General features: G+C 44.0%; 1 protein-coding gene across 2 annotated transcripts; it reads right to left on the bottom strand.

Moving 5' to 3' along the window:
- Positions 1–465: 465 nt before the first annotated feature.
- Positions 466–17010, bottom strand: LOC121440316 (zinc finger protein 275-like). Of its 2 annotated transcripts, XM_041641131.1 has the most exons (6): positions 16887–17010; positions 14726–14802; positions 8258–8331; positions 7696–7810; positions 6588–6689; positions 466–6205 (listed from the first exon to the last, which is right to left on the bottom strand). In XM_041641131.1, the coding sequence occupies exons 2-6, from the start codon at positions 14751–14753 to the stop codon at positions 5043–5045; spliced, it is 1482 nt and encodes a 493-aa protein (XP_041497065.1). In that variant the 5' UTR covers positions 14754–14802; positions 16887–17010; the 3' UTR covers positions 466–5042. The 2 variants fall into 2 exon arrangements, with proteins under 2 accessions (XP_041497065.1, XP_041497066.1); XM_041641132.1 differs by lacking the exons at positions 8258–8331; positions 16887–17010 and having other exon boundaries at positions 14726–14736.
- Positions 17011–25597: the final 8587 nt, after the last annotated feature.

The following is a 25597-nucleotide window of genomic DNA, read 5'->3' as shown; positions in this document are numbered from 1 at the left end:
TGCTTGTCAGGTAGGCATTATGTCATTCCTGCCCAAATCTATAACAATCGATGCCTGTGCTGATGACATCCTAGAAGAAAGATGGCATATCTGGTTCCTCGCCAGAATCCAGGGAAAACAGAACCTATTTGCCACCTCATTCCCGGTCTTCAGTTGAGCAAGTCAAAGTCTGGACTTACCTAGCACTTTCATCTCAGACTCAGAGCTGGGGAGCCTACACTGAGATGGAGAAAATGATGTTTCTGTCAAGAGCCAACTCATGGCTATAAGCAAACTTCCCTCCCCTACCATAGCACTGCCTGTTCCCCTCCAGGTGTTCAGTAAGAGCCAAGATTACCAAATCCAGCAGTGAGCAAGCTGGCAGCTGAGCTGGATACTAGGCGGGTGATTCTCTATGCGAACTATCTCATGGTGAAGACAATGGAAAGCGCTGGACAAAATGAGTCAAGGAAGACCTATGCCATTTAACATATATTTATTGAAATCTACCAGATGAAAGGCACTGTGCTAGATTTGGTAGGGGATTAGACATGAAGGACCGCCCCTGTCTTCTAAGAGCTCACAATCTACTAGTTTGGGGAAGGCTGAGAAAAGGGGATGGGAAACTAAGTCCACAAACAGCTCTAGTGCAAGGCTGATTATAGACAGTGCCATAAAGCAGACAAGATAATAAGACTGGGGAAGAACAAGAATGCCAAAAACTGAATACAAACTGGAGGGACACACTACTATTCTCAGAGATACACAAGTAGCATTGAGGATCAAGTTCAAAGATACCATTTCTATTTTGAAATTAAGTATCCAAAGCAACAATGCCAACTACAGAATGTAAGTACACTAGGAATAGAGGTGTCATCAATCCCCTAATCTAGCGGTTTTGCTGGAAATAGTAAAACACTTCCAAAATAGAGTAGAACAGGTTCCAGTGAGCTCATCTTATGAGCCAAATGCTGTTCAGAAAAGGAACTATACTCATACAGAAGATCATGGGTTAATCCCAGAGACTGACTAAAAGGCATAGAGCTCCACCCATCTTAGTGAACAGAAAACAGTTCCACATTTAAGCAGGTGTGCATGTCAATCAACTGGGATTTAGGCCAGGAATGCCGGGTGGGTAGAATGTGAGGAAAGTCAGCAATGCAAGTCTTCTCAGCCCAATTGGCTCTTGTGTAATTTCAAAAAGCACAGACCCACTCAAGCTGGCTGAAGGTGAGGAGGAGGAAGTCTATGGTAAGGACACACTAGACTGATGCAGGCAGCTGCCAGTAATGAAGAACCTAGAGCTAGGCCTCCCTTAGGGTGGAACCCAAGTAGCTGTGAGAAGGAGAGCAGGAACATGTAGCTCTCCACTATGGTTCTACTCACAGGGGCAACTCTTTGAAGTACCTTGTGCCTTCCTCCATGGTCCAATACCAACCAGAGACTTCAGTTTCCTCTTTTGCATTTCACAGTACTAAAAGGAGAAATCTATCTTCTCCAATTAGGTCTGACTGCTAAGGTTGCTGCCTTTGGGTCAAGTGTCTGGGGTTGGTTTAATTAATGTGGTCCAGAAGTGGGGTGGCAAGTCACGTGGCACACAACAGGGCCACAGCCCAGGACTGCAGGCAGGTCAGGTGTCATGCCACTTCAAGCACACAAATCAAGCACAGAGAATGCAATATCATGGGAGAAAGATGCCCACACTGATCTGGTGGGGATTACTCTATAAATCCAAGACTGGGTATGATACAACTAATTGATATAGTTATTCATAAGCAGCAAAATGGTAAACATTTGCTTTTTAAAAAAATTCAGCAAGTATTTAATACTAACAAAAGCCACGGAGGGTTTCTTTCTTAATACGGTAAAGAGATGGAGCCACCTCTCTATCGGGGGCCAGGATTCTAGCTGCTCTCCATCCCCTTTCAAGAACACATGTGCTTAGAAAGAAAAGTGCAATGAGGTAGATACACGGATGCATAGACAAGCACACACTGCAAGAAGCTTGCTCACGTTTGCATGGGACAAAACAGCACACCTAGAGGATCCACATTACCCAAGGCAAAGGATGCAACTATGCGTGTGGCCACATGTTAAAGCCACACACTGGTTGCGTTTGGAGGGGATCTCACTGCCAACATCATTTAAAAGGTGATCCAATAATAGTCACAAAAAAAGACACTTGTTTTTAGTTTTGAATCTGAAAAAAAAAAGCATTTGAGAAAAAATTACAGAACCCAAACAGAAAAGAGTATAAGAGGGCAGGAATGGATGTGAAGACATGCCATGCCCTATGACAGGCACTAGGCCATGACCACTCTGCTACCTTCTTAGTTAGTGCTACTCTAGACGTCAATAAGATCTTTCGCCAACCTTGACAAATGATGAGCGAATGAGCAAGAAACATTCCTTACCCAACGATAGCTGTACTAAAAACGTCCCAATAGCTCACTATGAGAAAAGTAATCAGAAAAACTGGGTCCAGACCAATTCACAAGAAACCACCAGAACTGAGCCTACAGTCTGTGGTGGCCTGGGGGCATTAGAGAAGCCCTCCTGACCAAGATCATGGAGGTCATTGTCAGTCAGACCTTGCTTCCCAGGGAGCCCTTCCAGGCTATGCACCTTGGAGAACACAATCTCCCTCACGAGGCTGTCATAAGATACATTTTCTGGCCCTCCAACACCTCTCAGGACACAACCAGAAACTCAGGCTCAACCTTGGTGTGGCTATTTTCCTCACCTGCTGTTTCTCCTGAACGGGGCTCGCAGCAACAGCCTAACTGCAGGGGGATCAGATTTGATTTCTATGCTACATGAACTGTCAGAATGGCTTCTTGTCCTCTGATCCTGTTTTATTGCCCCTCTTGGGCATGGCTATTGCAAGTCCTGAACTAGACCTGGTACTCAAGATTCTGTGGCACGGCTTACAGGCTACTAGAGGAACACGGCTGTTTCTCCCCAGGCCTCTTAGATGTGGTTGCAGGACATGATGCCACACACATGGGCAAATTTCTCATCCTAGTTGCCCAAAGCAGAAGCCACAAAACTGATCTCTTTCATTCCAGAGTCATTTGCTGGGAGGAGGATGGAGGTCACATAACATCACCAGTCAGGTGAGTCTTCTATGTCTCAGATATTTCTTAAGTGGAGCTGCTGCTCAGTCACTGACTCCAAAATAATCAAGGCTCCTGACAGCTGGAAAGATGGCTGGCTGCTGCCAGGTCATATTTGGACCATTCTGTTGGTCTAGGTGAAGCTGAGCCCTGGTGCTGGTGGCTGGGGCTATGCTGATGAGCAGTCACAGAGTGCTCTGAGCAATGTGTGATGGACATGTCTCTAGTGTGCCTCAGTGGCCAGGTTGTATGGTCAAGGGCTGCCCAGAGACATTTACAGAGTCTACATCTTGGATGAGGCATGGGCCTGCTTCTCTGGCCCACTCCCAGCCAGCCTGCCCACTCCATATGTTCACTTTCTCAGTAGGCAAGGGATTCAACTTTTCTTTTGTAAGTAAATTCTCGAAGAAAATATCATCATATCTAAGTACTGAAGCAATGAAAGTCATGAGTTAACAGACAAAAAAGAATTCGAGGATACGTAAAAATAATCCAAAGCCTATAAAACAAAAATGTAATAAAAGTACTAAAAAAAACAAAGCAATAAAAATTGGAAAGTAACACTCCAATTGATATAGAAAGAAGTACTAAATCAATATATCCAAAGGTAACTTGATAACTAGTCAAAGGAGATGAATGGATAATTGGCATGCAAGAAAACGAAAATAGTATTGAAATCATTGCATGAAAGATGAGACTAGTAGTCAGGAGGCCTGAGGGGTCCATCTTTATCTCTGATACTAATGAGCTGTGGGATGTCAGCAAGTGACTTTCACTGAGCAGACCTCCTTGCTGGGCAATGTTCTTGCAAGCAAGGCACACTCCTTGAGAACCTTAGGAGGTAGAGACTGTGACTGCTCCCCACTTCACCGCTGCAAATGGAAGGCTGAAGAAGTACCATTTATGCCTGATATGAGATGAGGATCTTCCAGGAAGATGTCACTTTACCTTTAAGTCCTGAAGATGGCCTTCTCTCTCACTTTATGTTGAACAAGATGATACCATGTGAAGCTAAACCTCAACTGATGTTTGATTTTGATGTTTGTAGGGGTCACTGGATTAAATTGGCTTAGCTAAATGAGATACCAAAAAAAGGTTTATCTCTAGCTCACTAAGTTTTACTAGGAGTGCACCCCCTCAGAAAAAAGTCCCTTTAAAAGGCCATTTGGGAAAGCAGCACTTTATGTGATTATGTTGTAGGTCCAGTACTAATTTAAAAACACAAAGTAATGGTTGTAATGTTATATGAATATGTTCTTATGGCTTGGAGGAAACCTGTGGTGAAAGCCTCATGCAGGGGTTGACACAGTGCTGTCACAGCACAAATAGAGGTGGCTGATGACTCAAACAGGGTCCCATGTTGGTGAGGTCAAAAAATGTACATCAAGGGTTAGAAACAAATGGAGTATGGTGAAAAAGTATGGTAAATTCTCTACATTAATATATTAGTCCATATAATGTGATTTACAATATGTATGTATAACTAAATTAATAAATTAAATATTATGCTATTTGATCTATTTACAATCCCTAAAATTTTATAAATTCAAGTAGGCCAATACCTCGGGGCAATTTTCCTTTCAAGAAAGGTGCATCATCATTCTGACGCCATTGAATTTCCCTCAGGGGTAGAGCTTCGCAAGGACCCCCCAGCTCCCTACTTAGACCCCCATATGCAGATTTTTTCTTCTCGTTCTGGATATGAGGATTAAAATACCTTGATGGTATTTTCTGCAAGGAAAAGTAGGCAAGCTATGTTAAAATGGTAAAAGTCACTTTCAATAGGTCTACTGGGAAACATGAACATTTATAAATTGCTGGTGGCAGTACAAATCATTTCAACCTCTCACACAACAAAATAGATAGAAGAAGCGCTACAAAACTGTTCATCTCCTTTGACTGGGCTATGGCCTCTGTGGACCCCTGCTGCAGGTCCTAGGGCAGTGTCTACTGGTGATGGGAGGGCTGGTGCTTCTGCAGTGCTGAGTGCCTCTTGAACACACGACCACACTCACTGCACTCACAGTGCCTGGCCGCACTGTGGATCCGCCTGTGGCGGCTCAGGCCTGAGCTCCTTCGGAATGCCTTGCCACACTTGTCGCACTCATAGGGTTTCAGTCCGCTGTGGATGCGCCGGTGCTTGATGAGGTCAGAAGGCCCCCTGAATGCCTTGCCGCACTCGCCACAGGCATAAGGCCGCTCATCGCTGTGGATGCGAGTGTGCTCCAGCAGGCTGGAGCTCTGGCGGAAGGCCTTGCCACACTGGGTGCACTCATAGGGCTTCTCACCTGTGTGGATCCTCCGGTGCTTGGTGAGCTCTGAGCTCCTCCGGAACAGCTTGCCGCAGTGAGGACAGCCGTAGGGTTTGGCGCCGCTGTGGATGCGCTGGTGCTCTGCCAGGCCGTTGACACCACGGAAGGACTTGCCGCAGTCGTCGCAGTCGAAGGGCAGGTGGCCCGTGTGCATCCTCTGGTGCTTGAGTAGTTCCTGGCGGTCCAGGAAATCCCTGCTGCACGCCTTGCACGCAAAGGGCTTTTCCGAACTGTGGAGCTTCTGATGTCGAAAGAGGTTGGTGTTGGCTTTGAAGGACTGCCCACACTCCTCACAATCAAAGGGCTTTTCTCTGCTGTGCACCCTCAGGTGCTGACTAAGGCCTGCGTTCTTCTTAAACCTTTTCCCGCACTCCTCACACTCAAAGGGCTTTGCCTCCCTCTCCATTTGCTCCCTTTTTTGCAAGGCATCTCCCAGAGCCCAACTGGGGCCAGGCTGGGGCTGAGTGGCCACAGCTGCGTGGCTCTTCCTGTGCTCATTAAATTCTGACACCCCCCTGAAGACCTTCCCGCAATCGCCACACTCCCAGCCCTTCTCCTCACTGTGAACCCTCTGGTGCTGAACAAGGAGCACTTTAAGGCGGAAGGTGTCCCCACACTCTTTACATGCAAAATGGTGTTCTATGGGCAGACTTTGTGGGCTCCCTCCCCTTCCCCCAGAGTCCCCATTCTGTTTGACCTCAGCGCTGGGGTCATTGGCCCTCGGGGAGCTCCTGGACGCCATCTCTTGCAGCTGGGCTTCTTCAGCCATCTTCTGGTGGGAGGTCACGGAGGAGCTTTCTACAATGATAAATGACACACAACAGTTTATAGAGGGCCCAGGAAAAAGGTTACTTTCCTTTGTTGATAAACCCCTCTCCTGCAACTGCTGAGAACCAGCAAGGGAGGGCCTGTAAGCTAGCAGAAGCAAGCGCCAAAGGGAAATGTGGGGGAGTCCTGATTGTGGCCATTGCTTATCAAAGGAGCTTTGAGCAAGGGTACAGTCACAACTCATTACCAGAGCTTCAGGGGACCTCTTGACACTAACTGTAGACTCCCCAATCTTAGCTGGTCTTCCTGAGTTGGAAACATCAACCCTAAGAGCTCAGCAGCCCCACACAACCCAAATCTGTACCCCTCTCCCAAATTTCCTCATGCTTCTTCATGTTCCCTTTATGCTCACCAGGGTGCTTAGTGTGATCTGTGTTGAGGGATGGATCTGATACCAACAGAATTTGTCCTTGTGACAGGTGAGATACCAAAGCAGGACTCACAACAGGAACTCCTGTTAACGGAAGAAGACGGCTGGTGATATCAGCATGAAGGAACAGGAGAAGAGCTGTCAAAGGAGATCCCCTCCAAATCTCCTGGGCTGTCTATGACTTTCTTATGTAAGTCACACATGCAGTTCAAATGCATTTCCCAAGTACCAGCTCCTTCTGGGGGACTCTAAGGAGGCAGGCTCTGGGCCCTCAGCAGAGGCCCCAGAAAAACAGTAGCTAGCATCTTGGCCACATGAACTTAGCTCCTTGTTCACTGAGTCACCCCAGTACCCCACTGCTGAATGTCATGCTCTTCCCAGACCTCTACAACACTTAAACCAAACTCTTAACTGTTCCTTCTTCAAAAAATCCCCCACCCCATGCAAATACCTAATGGATAAACAAGAGCTCTCAACAATGACCTTCAATCAACTGGCCATATGATTGGTATAATTTATGTGTGTGTGTATGTGTATGTACAATATACCATAGTATATATAGTACATATATACTATATATATTGCATTTATTTGTATATATTGGTATAATTTATCATCTCAGCCTTATGGTTAAGATATAGCATTGTTCTGATCAATTTAATGTTTGATATGTTTTTTATTTGAAGACAATGTACTGCATTTTAAAAATACTCTAAATTATGACAGGTTTGGTCTAATTTTAATTTTTGCATTTATTTCTTTAGTGTGTGTGTGACTATGTGTGGATGTTCATACCATGGTGTGCTTGTGGAAGTCAGAGGACAACTTGCACAAATTGATTGTCTCCTCCTACTTCTGGGGATTGAACTGAGGTCAGCAGGCTTCTGTGGCAAGAACTTTTACCTGCTCAGCCATTTCACTGACTACTGTTCTAATGTCCTTCAAGTGAAAGATGGGAATGAAGAGATTTTTCCATGCCATGAGGAGTTGGGGGAGCTGTTGTTGAGTGAAATGGTGTGTGGGTGGCCATGTATCCTCAGCTCCACTTTCAGTAGATGGTGAGTCTGAAAAGCTCTGGGAACATCCTTACCAATGGAGGTCACAGTCCTGGAATATGCCACTGCCTGCTGCTCCAGGTTCAGACTCAGATTCAGCCAGTTCTGTTCTGTGAGGTACCACGGTACAACATCAAATGACACCAAGTCCTGAAATAAATCCATTGATAGTCAGTCTTTTAACCTAATCTGTAATAAGGAAGGGTGGCACCAGTGATGTCGGGGGCAAGAAGGATAGGGCCTGAAATATTCACATCGGTGTATGTTACTAATGTGGAGCTCCAACCACAATCCCAAGGAGTCCTAGAAAGAAAACATGATCAAGCACAATGAGACCTGGGCTGTCTAGCATGGGACTCCCATTGTCTTCCCAAAGAACACAGACTTAGCTTTCTCACATATACAATGGGCATCATAAGCACACTGGACATCCATTCCTTGGCAGCCTATGGGAGAGAAGCAGAGGACAGGAAAAAGGGCAGTAGCCAGGGCTCACACTCTGCTGCAAGTCATGCTGGGCAAGAAGCAAAGGCTGAGGCCAAAATCAGGGAGCAGTGACAAGAATCTCAAGCAAGGCAAGAGGGAAGCACAGCTCACCTGGGCCTCCGGCATCTCAAGAGGGACTGCCAGGACCTGGTTTCCTGGGGCTCCGTCTTGGGGAGCAGGTAGAGCTAAGGAAAGTGAAAAAAGCTGTGAGTAATGACAGCCCTGTTTCTGGGTCCCCTGGGATGGCATTAGTGACTTCCTATTTTGTAGTTTTAAATCTTACAGAGTCTTCTCTCTCAGGCGGGGCAGAATGACAAGGCAGAGCATGTGTGTGCCTGAGAAAACATATATGAAACAGCAGGAAAGTAGGCTGGGAAAGAATTAATATAGGTAGGCCAGAGGAGGGCAAGATAAGACAAACAAATGCCAGTCTAGGCAGAGTCGGAGATAGCTACAGAGAGCTGCTGGTAGGAAGACTAGCTGCCAGAGACTGGCTGACTACAGAGTTTCCCTAAAGTAAGCCTGGGTGAGATCAATACTCATACTATAAAGGGAAGAAGCACACTAAAGAGAGTACCAGAAGAACTAACTCAGAGATAAGGGGTCCTTTCATGGACACTTGAAACTGATGAGGCCACAGAAAGGAAGAGAGATGACAAAGAGCAAGAACCTGAACTTCTTTACTAGCAGTGGGGTCTTTAAAAGTACACCCTAGTATAATAAGTCATTGGGAGAAAACCATGAAGAACTCTCTTATGTTATTCAACAAAATGGGAAGTTGAAAAAATACCTGGAGAAAAGTACTTCTAAGAAAAGTTATTCAAACACTACATTGATAAAGAAAACATTACGTGTGTATGTGGGTGACCTTTTCCTCCACATTCTGATGTCAACTCAATACAACTCAATATTAAGTGAAAAGGAAGCATTTTAGCATTATCTGAAGGACAACAAAACCCCAGGTACTCAGAAAGACTTAACTATGGCATCTTTGAAAAGGTAAATGAAAATGTCCACATGTATGGCCATGGTAGAGTAACAAGTTACAAACATGTGTTCAACAACAGTTTTTAATACCAGGGTAGTAGGAAGCCCAGGATCAAGACTGCAAGAGAAACAAGGCAAGTCTTGTCACCAGTTTAGTGCTCTGCTTGGTAGCAATGTCCAGAATGAGAGTGTAGGAGGGGTGAAAGCAAATGGACAGAGCTTAGCAACCTCAACAGAAGCTTCAGGGTGGCAGGGGAAGAGGGAAGTTGCAGAGCAGAGTTCAGAAAGCACTGTGCTATGTAGGAAAAAGAAGTGAAAAGGCTTCCCTTGAATCTTTTCTGACTACAAGTACTGAATGAAACTCCCAAGGACTGTAAGGTGAACAGTTCCCAAGATCTTACCAACTCACATAGAGTTTTTATGATTCCCAGGGACATTCAGAGGCCAATACAGAGGGACCATGACGTAACGGTAAGATCTGTCTATCCTTAAAGTCCAAACTACAAAAGATCTGCCTTATAAAAACTTAGTACCGGCCCCAATGACATCAAAGTGACCTACAAATAACTACTTGTAACCCTCAAAGTCTAGACACTCAACAAACTAATCATTATAACATGTAATTCCCAGTAAAAATTGAACTGCCAAGAAACACAAAATATGCCACCAACAGTTAAGATAACAGTCAAAGAAGCATCCAAAAATGGATAGAACTAATAGATAAAGAAAAATGATAATTTAATTATGCCCCAGCACTGAAAGAAAAACAAGGACATGGGGAGATACAGAAGATATAAAATAAAAAGAACCAAATGAAATTTTTGCAGATAAATGTATATAAAATTAAAAATTTCACTGGGTGTCATTAGTAGATTTGATACTATGAGAAACAGTGGAAAACATGAAGACATGGCAACAACTGTTACCTAAATGAAGCCAGAGAGAGAGCTACCATCAAAATTCAATTTCTAAAAATGGTAAGAGAAAACTCTTAAAAGTACCTGGAGGAAAGAAATGATGCAAAAGAAAGAAAGCAATTAAGTCTTATAAAATTTTATAGTCAGAAAAAATATTAATCAAAAATGAAGAATAAATATTTTATACAAAAGCCAACGTTTAGACAATTTGTCATTAGCAGCTCTGTACCATAGAATATACTAAAAGAGTCGGGTGGTGGTGGCGCACGCCTTTAATCCCAGCACTCAGGAGGCAGAGGCAGGCGGATCTCTGTGAGTTCGAGGCCAGCCTGGTCTACAAGAGCTAGTGCCAGGACAGGCTCCAAAAAGCTACAGAGAAACCCTGTCTCGAAAAACTTAAAAAAAAAAAAGAATATACTAAAAGAAAACATTCAGGTGGAAGAAAATGGAATCAGATTTAGAAATACACGAAGAGTGTAAAGCCATAGGGAAACATAAGACTTTCACCTTCTGCATTTCAAAATCTTTGAAATTTAATTGATCATTTCAAGAAAATGCAGTTGCTAAACATATAAGAAAAGTAAAGGGAAGAGAAGAGATGGGGCAAATGGAAATAAATAGCAGGACAGCAAACTTAAACACAGATCATTACGCTAAATGATGGGTTACACACTTCAATTAGAAGGACAGATTGTTAGAATGTATTAAAAAAGAAGAGTGCATACTGTCTAAAAAGGTGTAAAGGACACAGACATGTTAAAAGAAAAAGCACAGAAAACAGTATTCTGTAACCAATAGGAAGAGTCTAATCTCAATACACAAAAAAAGTATGTGGGGAGAAGGTGAATGACCAGGCTGGCTCAGAGTTCTGAAAATTCTACTGAAAGGTCCTAGAACTCAGAGCAAGAAGAAAACTTGAAAGGTTTCATTTAAAAATCAACAGGTGGCCAGACTAGAATAACATGCAGCAGATTACAAAAATGTGAAGATACAGGTAGGGATAACATTTGCCTGAAAACCCAAAGAGGAGAAAGAAAGCAGAGAAAACACATTTTCATAGAAAAAAGGAAAACACTGAGTCTGACCTGGAGCTAGAATAAGCACATTGATTCAATGTTTGTGTAGCTACAAAGGAAGAGAGATAAGGTCGGGAAAGACACATTTTCAGTTTCTTTAATGTGTGGCTTTTTAGACATCAAGCTGAATTTTATTGATATCAGAAAAGACCAATTTTAGATAGCGTTTGGCAGGTAAATGTGGGATAAGACAGACGGTCAGCATGCCAGAGAACAGGGCTGAGACCAAGGAGATGGCAGGAGAATGGCCCTTGAGGGCATATAAAAAGATCAGCATTTCTTAGGATACCCATATGCAGTGAAACAAAGAGGACTAGTGGAAACCTGTCAGCAGCCTGTGAAGGGGGAGTGACCAGGAAGTCTAGCCACAGCCTTCTTGGAACCATCTCCTTAAGCTATCAGCTTTATAGAAAGATATGAGCAGAAGAAGGTCTAATGTCACCCAAAAGTCCTTGCAAGCCCTCCTACGCATTTTTAGCTGTTTAGCAAAAGTGTTTATCCAAATGTGTGAGTTCATGAAGAGATATTCAGTGGACAAACCCTCTCTTTGTCCCAGTGCCACCAAAGCGGTGATCCTCTGTCTTAATAAAATTCTTCTGATTTGGGCTTCTTAAACAAACACAATGAACTGATCATAAATTTATAAACGATTTTGTTTTTAAAACAACTCACTTCAAGTGAAATGGGACATCACATCATGTATGTACTTCAGGGAAAAGATGGTCTACTATAAACCTTTTCTTGCCTTCAAGCCAGTAATAAGCTTTGGTCTAGAGCACAAATGCATATCCTGCCCCCCTTCAAAATCAACCAATTCAGACACACTGACTTTCACGCAGATATACAGATGCCAAGGTTGTGGCCCTCAAAGCCTGTGAACCTGCCAAGAATACCATCTCTTATCGTAGGAGGTTTCATCTAATAATTCAGACCTTAATGCAAATGTCACTTCCTTAAAACCTCTTTATTCTCCAGCCCTGGCAGTTTCCTCCAAACATTTTCACTAATGAAAAATTCTCCTTTGAAGTTGCTTGTTTTTCTCATAAAAAGAAAATCTGATCTAACAGGACAGTACCTTTTCTCCATTGGCTACCCCTAAATTCCCAGTGTCTGTAGCAGCTCCTGGCAACATGTAGGACATGGCATGATGTAGGCCTATGTTTCACAGCTACCTTTAAACCATACTATCATTATGCCATTGCAGAGCCTCGCTGCATAAATACATTATGCTTTTCCTATCTCTCTCGCTCTCTCTCTCTCTCTCTCGCTCTCTCTCTCTCTCTCTCTCTCTCTCTCTCTCTCTCTCTCTCTCTCACACACACACACACACACACACACACCTTTAATGGAACTAATCCCACTGAAGTGTTTTTTCTTAAGTGGCATGATAAACTGTTAAAGCCGTGGAGCTACAACTCTAAAAGAACTGTTAATTATTCTTCCTATATAGCAATAGAAGCAGCCCTTCCTGTACTAGTTCACCCTAGGGATTTGGCTTGAGAGCACGTTAGCTCCTGGTGGCTATGTGACTGCCACCCACAATAACAGAGCCCCTGACCACACAGAGATAATTTAAAAGGTACTCATGAAAACAAGAGGGAAAAGGTGGGCCCTGCTTTCACAAAAGTAACTAAATCTCTATGCAATTAGCTAAGTGTAGCAGGAAAAAGGCTTATCCTAGGTATAGGAAAATCACTTAAAAATGATAATAGACATGAATCCACCGATCCTGAAGACAACTGGGTCACTTAGTGTCTGTGTTGTACAACTATTCCACTTTAAAATGATGGAATATAATCTAGAAAAGAAGCTGGATGCTGTGACAACAGTGACAAGCACAGGTGACCATTGCCTTCTGAAATGGATCTTTGGCGATCAAGGTCCAATCAATTCCATATAGAATATGAAAGTCATTGGAGTGCATCCAGTGGACGTGGAGGGCAACGCTAACCTTGAACATAAGACACTTTTATTCAGGATAGAAAAGCATACCCTGAATCCTTGGCCTAGGCCTGAAAAAGCATGGGATAAATCCGGACTAGCTGAACATAGCGGACAATGAGGAATACTGAGAACTCAAGAACAATTGCAGTGGGTTTTGATCCTACTGCACGTACTGGCTTTGTGGGAGCCTAGGCAGTTTGAATGCTCACCTTACGAGACCTGGATAGAGGTGGGCAGTCCTTGGGCTTCCCACAGGTCAGGGAACCCTGATTGCTCTTCGAGCAGATGAGGGAGGGGGACTTGATCGGGGGAGGGGGAGGGAAATGGGAAGCGGTTGTGGGGACGAGGCAGAAATCCTTAATAAATAAATAAATTTAAAAAATAAAAAAAAAAGAATTTTCTATGGCATACTAGTAAGTGGGAAAGGAAGCTGGGGGAATCCCCGCAGGAAAACAAACTTTCAAGGCAAATAAGACTGTCTTTCTTTCCATGGGACACAAAGGCTTTGTCAAGGTCAACTGCAAACTTCATGTTGGGTCTAGCCAAGTCCATGGCTGCTGCAGCTGTTTAATAACCATCTGCTGCGAGAAACCACGCACGCCAACCGTGTAAGTGTTCATTGCGGGGCTGGCCAACTGTGAGTTCTAGAACAGCAGACCTCACCTTCCGAGCAAATCCTGCTTCAGAACAATATGTACATTTTTAAAAAAATGTGTTAATGTATAGTCATTGATACTTCCACATATGTGTTTACTGCAGTATTATTCATAGTATTTGCCTGAGTATCCAACAGCAGATAAATAGAATACGGTATAAGACACAATAAAGTGTTATTCAGCCATAAAGTAAGTTTTACCTAAGCAAATTATTTGAATTTATTGCATGGAATTACAAATGTTAAGGGACCCAAAATAATCACTGTATTTTTACCTGAAAGAACAGAAATTGGGAGTTGAATTCAACATGGAGCTAAAACAACGTATATCATAAAAACTGGTGAATAATTTGGTGTCTTTTATACTTCCCTGGACAGGCATTATCTTTCTGTGGCAGCAAAGTCACTCAACTAAGACCCATCAATCAAAATGTAGTGTGGCCATGTTTAAGAGAGATTTTCTTGGTTGATAGTTGATGTTGGAGGGGCCCGTCCTTAGGCAGCAGAGCCCGAGCTGTATAAAAAGCCTAGCTAAGTAGTGAACCAGGAGCAGGTCAGTAGCGCTCCACCATGCTTTCTGTCCTGGCTTCCCTCAAGCCCAATAAACCCTTTCCTCTCTTAGTTGCTTTTGATCAGGTGTTTTATCACATCACCAGAAAACCAAGCTAGAAGAGAGCATATAATTTAACTGTTCAGTTCCCTTTAGGGCCAGGGCAAATATGTTTCAAGGTTGTGAACACTCGAAAGAGATCTGGTTCTAATGGGTGCTTTCAGCTCCCTCTCCCACACTGTGATTCCCTGGTCTCCCCATTTTCCTTGCCCGGCAACCTCTTTGCCTGGCACTGTGTCTAAGATTGCCAGAATTGTTTCTGGCTAAGTAGTTCATCAAGATTAGCATATATGAGCTTCCGGAACCCAAACACGTCTTCACTGTCTTGTGCTGCTACCCATGGGCCTTGCTGCAGCACAGCAGACACATTCTGCAAACACCTAGACTTACCCAAAAGAGACACACAGGGATGACTCATCTTGTTTTAGACCAGTTCCAAGAGATTAGTCCAGCAGGGACGGTCTCACCTGTTGGATTGAAAGAACTCAGGTGAACAGAAGCAGGCTCATGTGTGCATCTTCCAGGAACCTGTCCGTTGGTAACGAGCGCTCAAGGGCAGGACAAGCTGTGTAACTGAACCGGCACTGCCAAGGTCTGGGTGTGCCTAGGTGAGTCCAGGGTGCAAGGCCTACTGAGTGGGCCCCGGGGCTACAGGTGCGCCTGACATGTATGTTCCCAAATGAACCTGGCAGGCCAGGAGGTGGGCAAGAAGCTCATAGGTCCATCTTGTACTGTGAAAGTTGGCTGCTACTCAAAAAGCAGAGACTCCTAAAAGGCCAAAAGTGATGGCTGTCTTACCAGGAAAGTCTGTTTCTCTTGGGCTATTTGTGCCTGTGTTATCTTTTGTCTGTATGTGTTTTCTCTCTCACATTGCCTGGGCACCTGCCTTTCTGTTTAGGTTTTCCTCTTTATTCCATTCTATTAAAAGCCAGAAGGTAGACCATAAGGAGATTTTGTAGTGTTTGTTGTGTTTAATTGAGGAAAGATTTATGTTTCCATTTCTCCAAGAATATGCACTGATATCTTTCTAAAATTCAAAATAAATTGTAAGTATAGAATCACTGACGTTACACTGTGCAAATATAAAAGATTCCAAACTGGGGATATGGTGAATGGTTATACAGCTGCCCCAGGTCACCCAAAGAACCCAAACAGTTTTGGAAGGGCTGGATCATTGTGTTAGAAGCTAGGCTTATGAAAAATCTAGTGGCAGAACAGCAGGTCTGGGTGGGTGTCATGGAATTGGCATATTTCAACATGTAGACATTGGGGCTGTCTAGATTTGGAGGTTCCCTCATGTCTCATCAGACCGTTTTCCCATCCAGGAGCTTCCTTCTGAAGCTGTGCTGGTGATCAGACCTCAGGCAAGAGAACTCACTTTTTAGCTGACTTTCTAAAGGGTCTATCACTGACAAAAGGCTAGAAATCACTGTGCCATGGAATTCTAAATCTAGGTCCAGGACCACTTTGGGGCAATGGACCAGACGATGTCAGACACCGTGAATGTTGTTTCTATAACAAGGCCCAATGGGAGAAGGGAGAAGGCAAGTGGTCCTACCTAGGAGAGGTGCTATTCAACTAGTCCTATACAAAATTGTCTCCTAAAGGAAAATGTAAAGGCTGAGGATTAGAAGGAAATGTTCTACTGACCAAGGACACCGGAGGGGGCTGCCTGCCTCTGAGTCCAAGGCTGGCTAGAGAGTCAGCTGGTACAGGGTGAGCCCTCTGGGAAGAGGGCCAGGAATGAGGGGGGGGGGGGACGCTGAAAAGGACTATCGGCTTTGGGCAGCAGGCAAGTAGGAGTACTCGTGTGTGTAAAATGACATGTAATTAATCACCAAATACAGACTGCAGGAACCAGCAAAGGAGTTTAGGAGAAGGGGGCAATGGAGTGGCGCCAGAAAATGTGACTCCCAGGAAGGCCACAGTAGAAGCTCTCTTCATCCAGCAAACAGTCCCTTCTGCACCCTCAGCTCTCTGCAGCAGGCAACAGGCCTGCTCCCATTATTCTCACACAACCCCAACTCAAATGAAAAGGTAGGTATCCCCAAGCCAGAACCTTCTTCTGGGCCCCAGAGGTGCAACCCCCTCCCCCATTCTGGGAAAAAGTCTCTTCAGCCATTCCCCCACCGCGCCAATCCCTGTGGCCTCCACGTCGATGGTGGCTGTGGGGAGCGTCCACCACCAGCTCCTGACCGGTTCCCAATTCTTAGCATCCTTCAAAGAGCAGCACAGACCTCAGCACATTCGCAATTCTCGCCTTTGACCGCTGCCCCCAACCCTGCACGAGAAGGCCTCAGGGCCTTTCCATGCTCACGCACCACCAGAGACCTGTCCCCTTCGGCCCTTGGCTTGCCCCAAGGCGGAGCAGCTCTCCTCTTTGCGAGACGCCCTCTCCTCCGCATATTCTCCCGTGGTCCACGCACTCACTCAGGCCCCCAAGCACATCCTCCCGCCGCCCCGCATGCTCTTTTGGGCCGCACATCCTTGATCGCACACATCTCTCATGATCACTCGAGTTGCACGTCCCTCTCGGGGTCTGCACGCTCACCCGGCCCGCAGCACCTGACTCTGGGCCCTCGCAGAAGCGGAGCTGGCGCTGTGCAAGCAGGCCCGGCGTGGCAGGAAGCGCCAAGGAGCCGCCAGCGCCTGCCTGGCGGAGCCCTGCAGCTCGGTGGCGCGTTTCCGGAGCCGGGGTGTTGGGGGTGGAGGGTGGGGGGCCGCCTGGGGTACTGAGAGTGAAGCCCCGCCCCGGCCTCGGTCCCGCCCGGCCTGTAGGCTACCATTGGCATGAAATGGGGTGGGAAGGATGGGGGCGTGTCTGGGGCGGGGTGAGGAAAGGAGGTGGGGTAGGTGAGAATGGAAGAGCAAAATACATGGATCCTGGGTGATGAGATAAAAAGCACGGAAAGAATGTAAAAACGAATGATGAATGAATAAATGAGCAAAATAAATTGATTCGTAGTGGAGACAATAAAGAAATTGACAAGGCTAAGACTTTCAGAATGATGGGAGAGCTGGGGGAAGACACTCAAGAAAAGAGTGCAGGAGTCAGAAACCCTCATAAAGTCATGTATGAGCCTTCATTGTGCCATACACCGAGAATACAATCGTGAACAAAACTAAACTCTTATGCCTATCTTAAAAGCCACACATCAGGCACCTCAGAGCTCCTTTGAGAGTATTGGATGTATAGTAGGGGGCACAGACCAATAAATAAACAGTAACCCCAATTTCAGAATAGCAGGTTATATCATGAATCCCAAAACCAGTGTCTTGGTTTAGAGGTGCTGCAAGTAGTTGCCTGTTCAAGATAACTTTTCTGGTCAATTTCATTGTTTTGCTTTGTGCATCCTTGGTGACACTAGTAACTGCTTTCTTAAAGTGGTTTCCCGAGTAAGTCACTAATAAACAAAGATCAATATAAAGCCCTCAGAAGAGAGATGAGAAGCTCATCCAATATCCATTCAGGTGATGTTTGAAGTGGTCAGGAAGGAAATGTGTGCATGCTTCTGTGAAACTGCAGCATTTGCTGACAAAATCAGCATCAAAGGTAAACACCCTGCCATCCAGATAATCTTGGCATATCCAGCATAAGAAAGGAAGATCAGGTGCCCGAGAATTAACTCAGCCTGAAGAGTGCTTGCCTTGCAATAGTACAAATTCCTTTCCTAAACCCCTATCTAGATATAAACCATTATGAGGAGTTTGGAAATTTCCCATGCATCCTATACCAGCCCATTTCTAGCATGATTCCACAAGGAAAGCACTATTCTAAATTTTCTCAAAATTGACAGTGTATTTATTACTATTGCATGAGAATGGAATCAGAACGTATATACTATTTTATACGGTTTTGTGTCTGAATTCTTTCCTTTACTATGCTATTTTTGAGCTCGCTCTCTATTGTTGAAATATGCTCCCTTTCCTTTCATTGCTGAGTCGCATATCATTGTACAGCTAGTTGATTCAGTCACGATGTGAGCTGTTTCCAATTTGGGTTGTTATTCACTATATAAATAGTTGTGTATGTTTTTGTGTGAACATGAGCTTTAATTTTTCTTGAGTAAAAGCCTGGGAGGGGAATTTGCCACGTCATAGGGTAGCTGTACGTGTTATTAGCAACTGCCAGAATGTTTTAAGCAATTGAGACGCCTACAGAAATGTGTGAGTTCACTTTCTTTCTCATCCTCATCAACTTTCGGGTTGCCAACCTTTATTTTTATCCATTCAAGTGGGTGTGAAGTGATTTCTGGGATCATTTCCTTGATGACTAATTACATTAAATATGTTTTTATGTTTGAAGTGCTCATTTCTGTACCTTTCTTTCTAATATGTCTCAAATCATTTGCCCAACTCTACATAGTTGTGTTTTTCTATGTGTTTTAAAAAATAAAACCACATGTGTTAGAATTTGACATGCAATAAATTACATGTTTAAAGTGTGGTAATTAAACTTTGATTTAATCATACTTAGATAAGGTTTCATAAATACACAAGCAACTATGAAGTCTTCACCAAAATGAAGGCAACAGCGTATCTATCGCCTTGAAAGTTTTATCAGACCCTGGTAATCTCTTTTCCCTCCTTCCTTACAGCCAGGTAGCCAATGATTTGCTTACTATTCCCAAAGAAGTTTGTATTTCCTAGAAGAATATATGATTCCTGTTTGGTGCAACAATTTGATGATATTCATAGTCTGTTGTACTTCTACAATAAAATAATCTAGGCTAGGTGTTGTGGTTTAAATGTACACCTTCAAAGTCCAAGAATTATCAGTCTGATCATATTAAGAAATGACATCTTCTAGCCAGGCATGGTGGCACACATCTTTAATACCAGTACTAGGAAGGCAGAGGCAGGTGGATTTCTATGAGTGAGTCTCAGGACAGCCAGAGCTGCATAAAGAAACCCTGTCTTAAAAAAATCAAATCAAATTAATCAATAAATATAAAAATAAAAATATAAATGAGACCTTTAAGAAGTGCTACATGAGTCAAAGATGTTTGTTTTTTGCTAATTTTTATTGATATTGTCTCCAATAAAATGTTGAATAGAAGGTGTGAGAGTAGACATCAGCACTTTATTAGCCCAATCAGGCGTTTTAGACAGGCAAAATAACGCAGCTTCACAGACCTAAACAAATGCAATATAAAAGAATGCAACACATCTTTGCACCATTAAACAAATGTTCCATAGCATAGACAAATTTAACCCATCTTAAAGTAATATTCCAAAACAACTACATTTAGAATTAACTAAAACTCAAGTGGCTGGGTTCACCTGTAATGGATTTTTCTTTTCTTTCTTTCTTCTTTCTTTCTTTCTTCTTTCCTTCCTTCCTTCCTTCCTTCCTTCCTTCCTTCCTTCCTTCCTTCCTTCCTTCCTTCCTTCCTTCCTTCCTTCTTTCCTTCCTTCCTTCCTTCCTTCCTTCCTTCCTTCCTTCCTTCTCTCTTTCTCTCTTTCTCTCTTTCTCTCTTTCTCTCTCTCTTTCTTTCCTTTCCTCCTCCTCCTCCCCCTTTTTCTTCTTGGTTTTTCAAGACAGGGTTTCCCCATGTAGCCTTGGTTGTTCCGGAACCAGATTGGCCTTGAACTCATAGAGATTCACCTGCTTCTGCTTCTTGAGTGCCCGGGGAGGGGTTTTCCCTTTCTCTTTTCTTTTTTAAAATTAATTAATTAATTTTTAAAAAAATATATTTTCCCATTTTGCATATCAATCCCAGTTCCCACTCTCTTCTCTCCTCCTGCTGCCTCCAGCTTCCTCCCCATCCCACCCCCTATTCACTCCTCAGAGGGTAAGGCTTCCCATGGGGAGTCAATGAAGTCTAGCATATTGCTTCGAGGCAGGCCCAAGGGCCTCCCCCCATATCTAGGCTGAGCAAGGTATCCATCCAAAGAGAATGGGTTGCAAAAAGCCATAACAAGCAGTAGGGATAAATCCTGGTCTCACTGCCAGTGGCCCTGTTTGGTTGAGAGGCTTCACCTCAGCTGGCTGGCACCCCTTTATCCATAAAGTCTGAAATGTTTGGTCAAAAACATCACCTCGGCTCCCTAACACCACTTTATACAAAAAGTATGGATTGTTTAGTTGGCGGCTTCACCCCAGCCCCCTGGCATCCATTTTTAGAATGCTGGGCAGAAAACTCCATTCCTAGCTCCCTCCCCTGGGAGTTGCCTCAGTCCAAACTCCACCTCGGAGAAAGCCCACCAAACGGAAATCCCTTCCCAGGGAAAGTCAAGACCACTCCCTCAGGCTATTTAACCTGCCTCCCCTCCCAGAGAATGAACACATGGTCTCCCAGTTTCCCGTGGTCTCCCCTTTTTTCTCTTCCACTCTCCGTGTTTTCCCAGGGCCACCCGGGAGTATTGCCATTTATTAAATTTGAGCGTCTTTTAATTTGGTCTGATTGGGATTATTTTCATTGGCAGAGACGTATGTCAGCCAGAAAATATTTAACAGGCTCCACAGTATTCCCCAGCCATATAACTGTCACCCACATCCAGAGAGCCTAGTTTGGTCCTATGCTAGTTCTCTCGCTGTCAGGCCCGAGTTGGTGGGCTCCCATTAGTTCAGATAAGCTGTTTCGTGGTTATCCCAATCATGGTCTTTACCTCATTGTTCATCTGGACTTTGGGAACTCAGCCCAGTGCTCCACTGTGGATACCTGCATCTGCTTCCATCAGTTGCTAGATGAAGGTTCTATGATGACATTTAAGATAGTCATCAACCTACAGGGCAAGGCCAGTTCAGCCACCCTCTCCACTATAGCTTTGGATCTTAGCTGGAGTCATCCTTGTGGATCCCAGAGACTTTCTCTAGAACCAGGTTTCTTACTAGCCCCATAATAACTCCCACAATCAAGATATCTACTTTCTCTTTGTCTCTGTCCTTCCCCCATCTCAACTATCCCATTCTCTCAAGTTCTCCTCACCCTCTCTGTTTCCTCTCCTCCTCCCCTTCTGCTCTCCCTCCCACTCCCAATTTTCTCAGGAGATCTTGTCCATTTCTCCTTCCCAGGGGGATCTATGTATGTGTTTCTCTTAGGGTTCTCCTTGTTACTTAGCTTCTCTGGGGTTGTGGACTATAGGCTCACTGTCCTTTGCTTTACAGCTAGTGCCACTTATGAGTGAGTTACATACCATGTTTGTCTTTCTGGGTCTGGATTACCTCACTCAGGATGTTTTTTTTATAGCTCCATCCATTTGCATGCAAATTTCAAGATGTCATTGTTTTTTACAGCTGAGTAGTACTCTATTGTGTAAATGTACCACATTTTCTTTATCCATTTTTCTGTGGAGGGGCATCTAGGTTGTTTCCAGGCTCTGGCTGTTACAAATAATGCTGCTATGAACATAGTTGAACAAATGTCCTTGTTTGATCATCCTTTGGGTATATGTTCAAGAGTGGTATTGCTGGGTCCTGAGGTAGGTTGACTCCTAATTTTCTGAGAAACCGCCATACTGATTTCCAAAGTGGTAGTACAAGTTAGCATTCCCACCAGAAATAGAGGAGTGCTCCCCTTACTCCACATCCTCTCCAGCATAAGCTATCATTGGTGTTTTTGATCTTAGCCATTCTGACTGGTGTAAGGGTATCTTAGAGTCATTTTGATTGGCATTTCCCTGATGGGTAATGATGTTGAATATTTCCTTAAGCGTCTTTTAGGCGTTTGAGATTCTTCTATTGATAATTCTCTGTTTAGTTCTTGTAACATCCGATTTTGTGTTACACCCTCGGTACAGTTCGCGCGCCCCTGTACCGTACGCTAGTCAGGCAAGAGCCTGGAGATTGAAAGAACACACAGAGAGACCAGGGTCATTCGAAGGGAGACCAGCCGAATGCCAGTTTATTCAGACTTGGGTAAATCCTTATGTATCTAACTGCTGCTCAAGGATCTCCACCCAGGCAGATGGGAAATTACCACATTAACAATGGAGTAAATGCCCTGCAGCTAACCACCAGGTGGGGCAGGGAGAGCACAGAAACACACAGGAAGCTTAGTTAGCTGATCATAAACTGTCCCCGCGAATGCACCCCAGGAATAAGGGAGACCAGGGCCCTACAAGTTCTGTACCCCACTTTTTAATTGGATTATTTGCTATTTTGATGTCTAATTTCTTGAGTTCTTTATATATTTTGGAGATCAATCCATTGTCTGATGTGGGGTTGGTGAAGATCTTTTCCCATTCAGTAGGCTGCCTTTTGTCTTCTTGACTGTGTCCTTTGCTTTACAGAAGCTTCTCAGTTCCATGAGGTTCCATTTGTTTATTGTTGCTCTCAGTGTCTGTGGTACTGGTATTATATTTAGGAAGTGGGGTCCCATGCCCATGTATTGAAGGCTATTTCCCACTTTCTCTTCTATTAGGTTCAGTGTGGCCGGATTTATATTGAAGTCTTTAATTCCTTTGGAACCTTCATCAGGCGATGAAAGGAGACAGAGACAGAGACCCACATTGGAGCACCGGACAGAAATCTCAAGGTCCAAATCAGGAGCAGAAGGAGAGGGAACACGAGCAAGGAACCCAGGACCGTGAGGGGTACACCCACACACTGAGACAATGGGGATGTTCTATCGGGAACCCACTAAGGCCAGCTGGCCTGGGTCTGAAAAAGCATGGGATAAAACCGGGCTTGCTGAACATAGTGGACAATGAGGACTACTGAGAACTCAAGAACAATAGCAATGGGTTTCTGATCCTACTGCACGTACTGGCTTTGGGGGAGCCTAGGCAGTCTGGATGCTCACCTTACTAGACCTGGATGGAGGTGAGCGGTCCTTGGACTTCCCACAGGGCAGGGAACCCTTATTGCTCTTCGAGCTGATGAGGGAGGGGGACTTGGTTGGGGGAGGGAGGCGGTGGCGGGGAGGAGGCAGAAATCCTTAATAAATAAATAAATTTTTAAAAAAAATTAAAAAAATTAATCCCTTTGGACTTGAGTTTGTGAATGGGGATAGATATGGATCTATTTGCATTTTTCTACAGGTTGACATCCAGTTATGCCAGTACTATTTGTTGAAGATGCTTTCTTTTTTCCCATTGTATAATTTTAGTTTCTTTGTCAAAAATCATGTGTTCATAGGTGTGTGGATTAATATCCGGGTCTTGGATTCGATTCCATTGGTCAACCTGTCTGTTTTTATGTAGATTGCTTTGGTAGGATTGCCATTTTTATTATGCTGATTCTACCTTTCCAAGAGCATGGGAGATCTTTCCATTTTCTGATATTTTCTTCAATTTCTTTCATCAAAGACTTAAAGTTCTTGTCGAACTGGTCTTTCACTTCTTTGGTTAGTGTTACCCCAAGATATTTTATGTTATTTGTGGTTATTGTGAAGGGTGGTGTTTCTCTAATTTCTTTCTCAGCTTCTTTATTATTTGTATATAGGACGGCTACTGATTGTGATTTTTTTCTTAATTAAGTCGTTTGAAGTGGAAAGAGCCACTTCTAATCCATATCATTGAGGTGGGAAGATCCACCTTTAATTGATGCCACACCTGCTGTCAGCCTATATAAAGGCCAGGAAAGAAAGAGGCTTTTGCTCTTTGCCTGCTTGCCATCACCTTGCTTGCACATCCATTCCTTCACTGGATTGGAGCCTACTTCTTCAGGATTCCAGCACATACCAAAGACCATCTTATCCAGTCTCATGAACGGAACAACTGCTGGACTCTTGGACCTTCCATTGGTAGACAGCCATTGTTGGGCTAGTTGGACTATAGCCTGTAAGCCATTCTGGCAGATTTCTTCTGTAAGTTCTGTTCCTTTAGAGAACTCTGACTAATACACTATCCAAGTGTGAGACTTGAGTTCATGATTCAGTACTTACATAAAAGCCTAACCAGTAGCATGAACATATGTAATCTCAGCATATCTAGGGGAAAGATGGGAAGCTGGAGAATTTCTGGAAGCTTGTGAACTAGTTAACCTGGCTGTCTTCTGTGGTCTAGAGAATGATCTTCAATTAGCATACTTTCAGTTTTTAATAAACATATTTATTAAGTCTATAACAACTAAAATTAAAAAGGATAAATAGGTACTAGCAGATAGAAAGAAGCAGAAGTGTTGTAGGATGCCACTTGTTCATTTCCTGGCTTCCCAGACTCACGAAATAACCACACAGAAACTGTATTAATTAAATCACTGCTTGGCCAACTACCTAAGTGTATTGCTTATTAGCTCTTACATCTAGAATTAACCCATCTCCATTATTTTATGTTTTACCACAAGGCTCACGGCCTACCACCAAGGTTTCAGCATGTCTGTCTCTGGCAGTAGCTCCATGGCTTCTCTGTAACTCCACTCTTCTTTCTCCCAGCATTCAGCTATGTTTTCCCTGCCTAGAAAAGGCCTGAAAACCTCCTGGACTGTGGTAGCATTCTGAGATCTTTTCCAGAGCCTTGAAGTCCCAGAGCAGACAATCTCCTGGTTGCTTTCACAGTATTATCAAAGTTAAAGAAAATGAGTGGATACCTGGGAACTTTGCTTAGGTGGGGACCCTAATAACTGAAGACAGGCTAGGATGAGATGAAGTCATTATAGGAGGGATTCTCAGCCTAAGGCCTGAGAAGAAGAGAGGTGTGGGACACCAGATACAGGGATCTGTGTGAAGGTGTTCTGGTTGCAGAGCCACTGATGATTGGGGAGAATGAGGAGCTCCTCTTTGTGAAAGCTAGGATACTCTAGACTGGTGTGGGTGGGCACACTCAGCTTGTGGAAATGATAGTAAAGACAGTAAATATCCTGCTCCAGAAGAGAGAAGACGAGAGTTTTTGGAGAGCTTGTATGGAAGGATTCTGGATTTGAAGTTTAGCCCATTAGCTCTAGCTTCTTATTGGCCGACTCTTACATCTTAATTTAACCCATTTCTATTAATCTATGTATCGCCATGTGGCCGGGGATTACCAGCTAAAGTTCTGGGCATCTGCCTCTGGTGGGGCTCCATGGCTTCTCCCTAACCCCACCTTCTTTCTACCAGCATTCAGCTTAGTTGTTCCCCACTTAGCTCTGTTCCCCTATAGCTCTGCTATAGGCCCAAAGCAGTTCCTTTATTTATCGATGGTAATCACAGCAGACAGAGGGAAAGCACACATCATTTTGCTGCCATATCTGTAGGGCCCTAAGCATCCATGGGAGGTTGTGTTCCTGTGGCCCAGCTCACATAACCTATTTCCTGTTCTTGCCTTACATCTGCTCCTGGACATGGCTGGTGGTGAGTGCTGTGCTGGCTTCCTTCTGTCCTCTGCAAGGCACTCACACAA

Source organism: Microtus oregoni, unplaced genomic scaffold (assembly GCF_018167655.1).
Source record: "Microtus oregoni isolate MIOR12 unplaced genomic scaffold, Mior012 000067F_001, whole genome shotgun sequence".
Lineage (NCBI taxonomy): Eukaryota > Metazoa > Chordata > Mammalia > Rodentia > Cricetidae > Microtus > Microtus oregoni.
The sequence above is the reverse complement of the archived record's forward strand: the minus strand, read 5'-3'. Positions and strand labels throughout refer to the sequence as shown.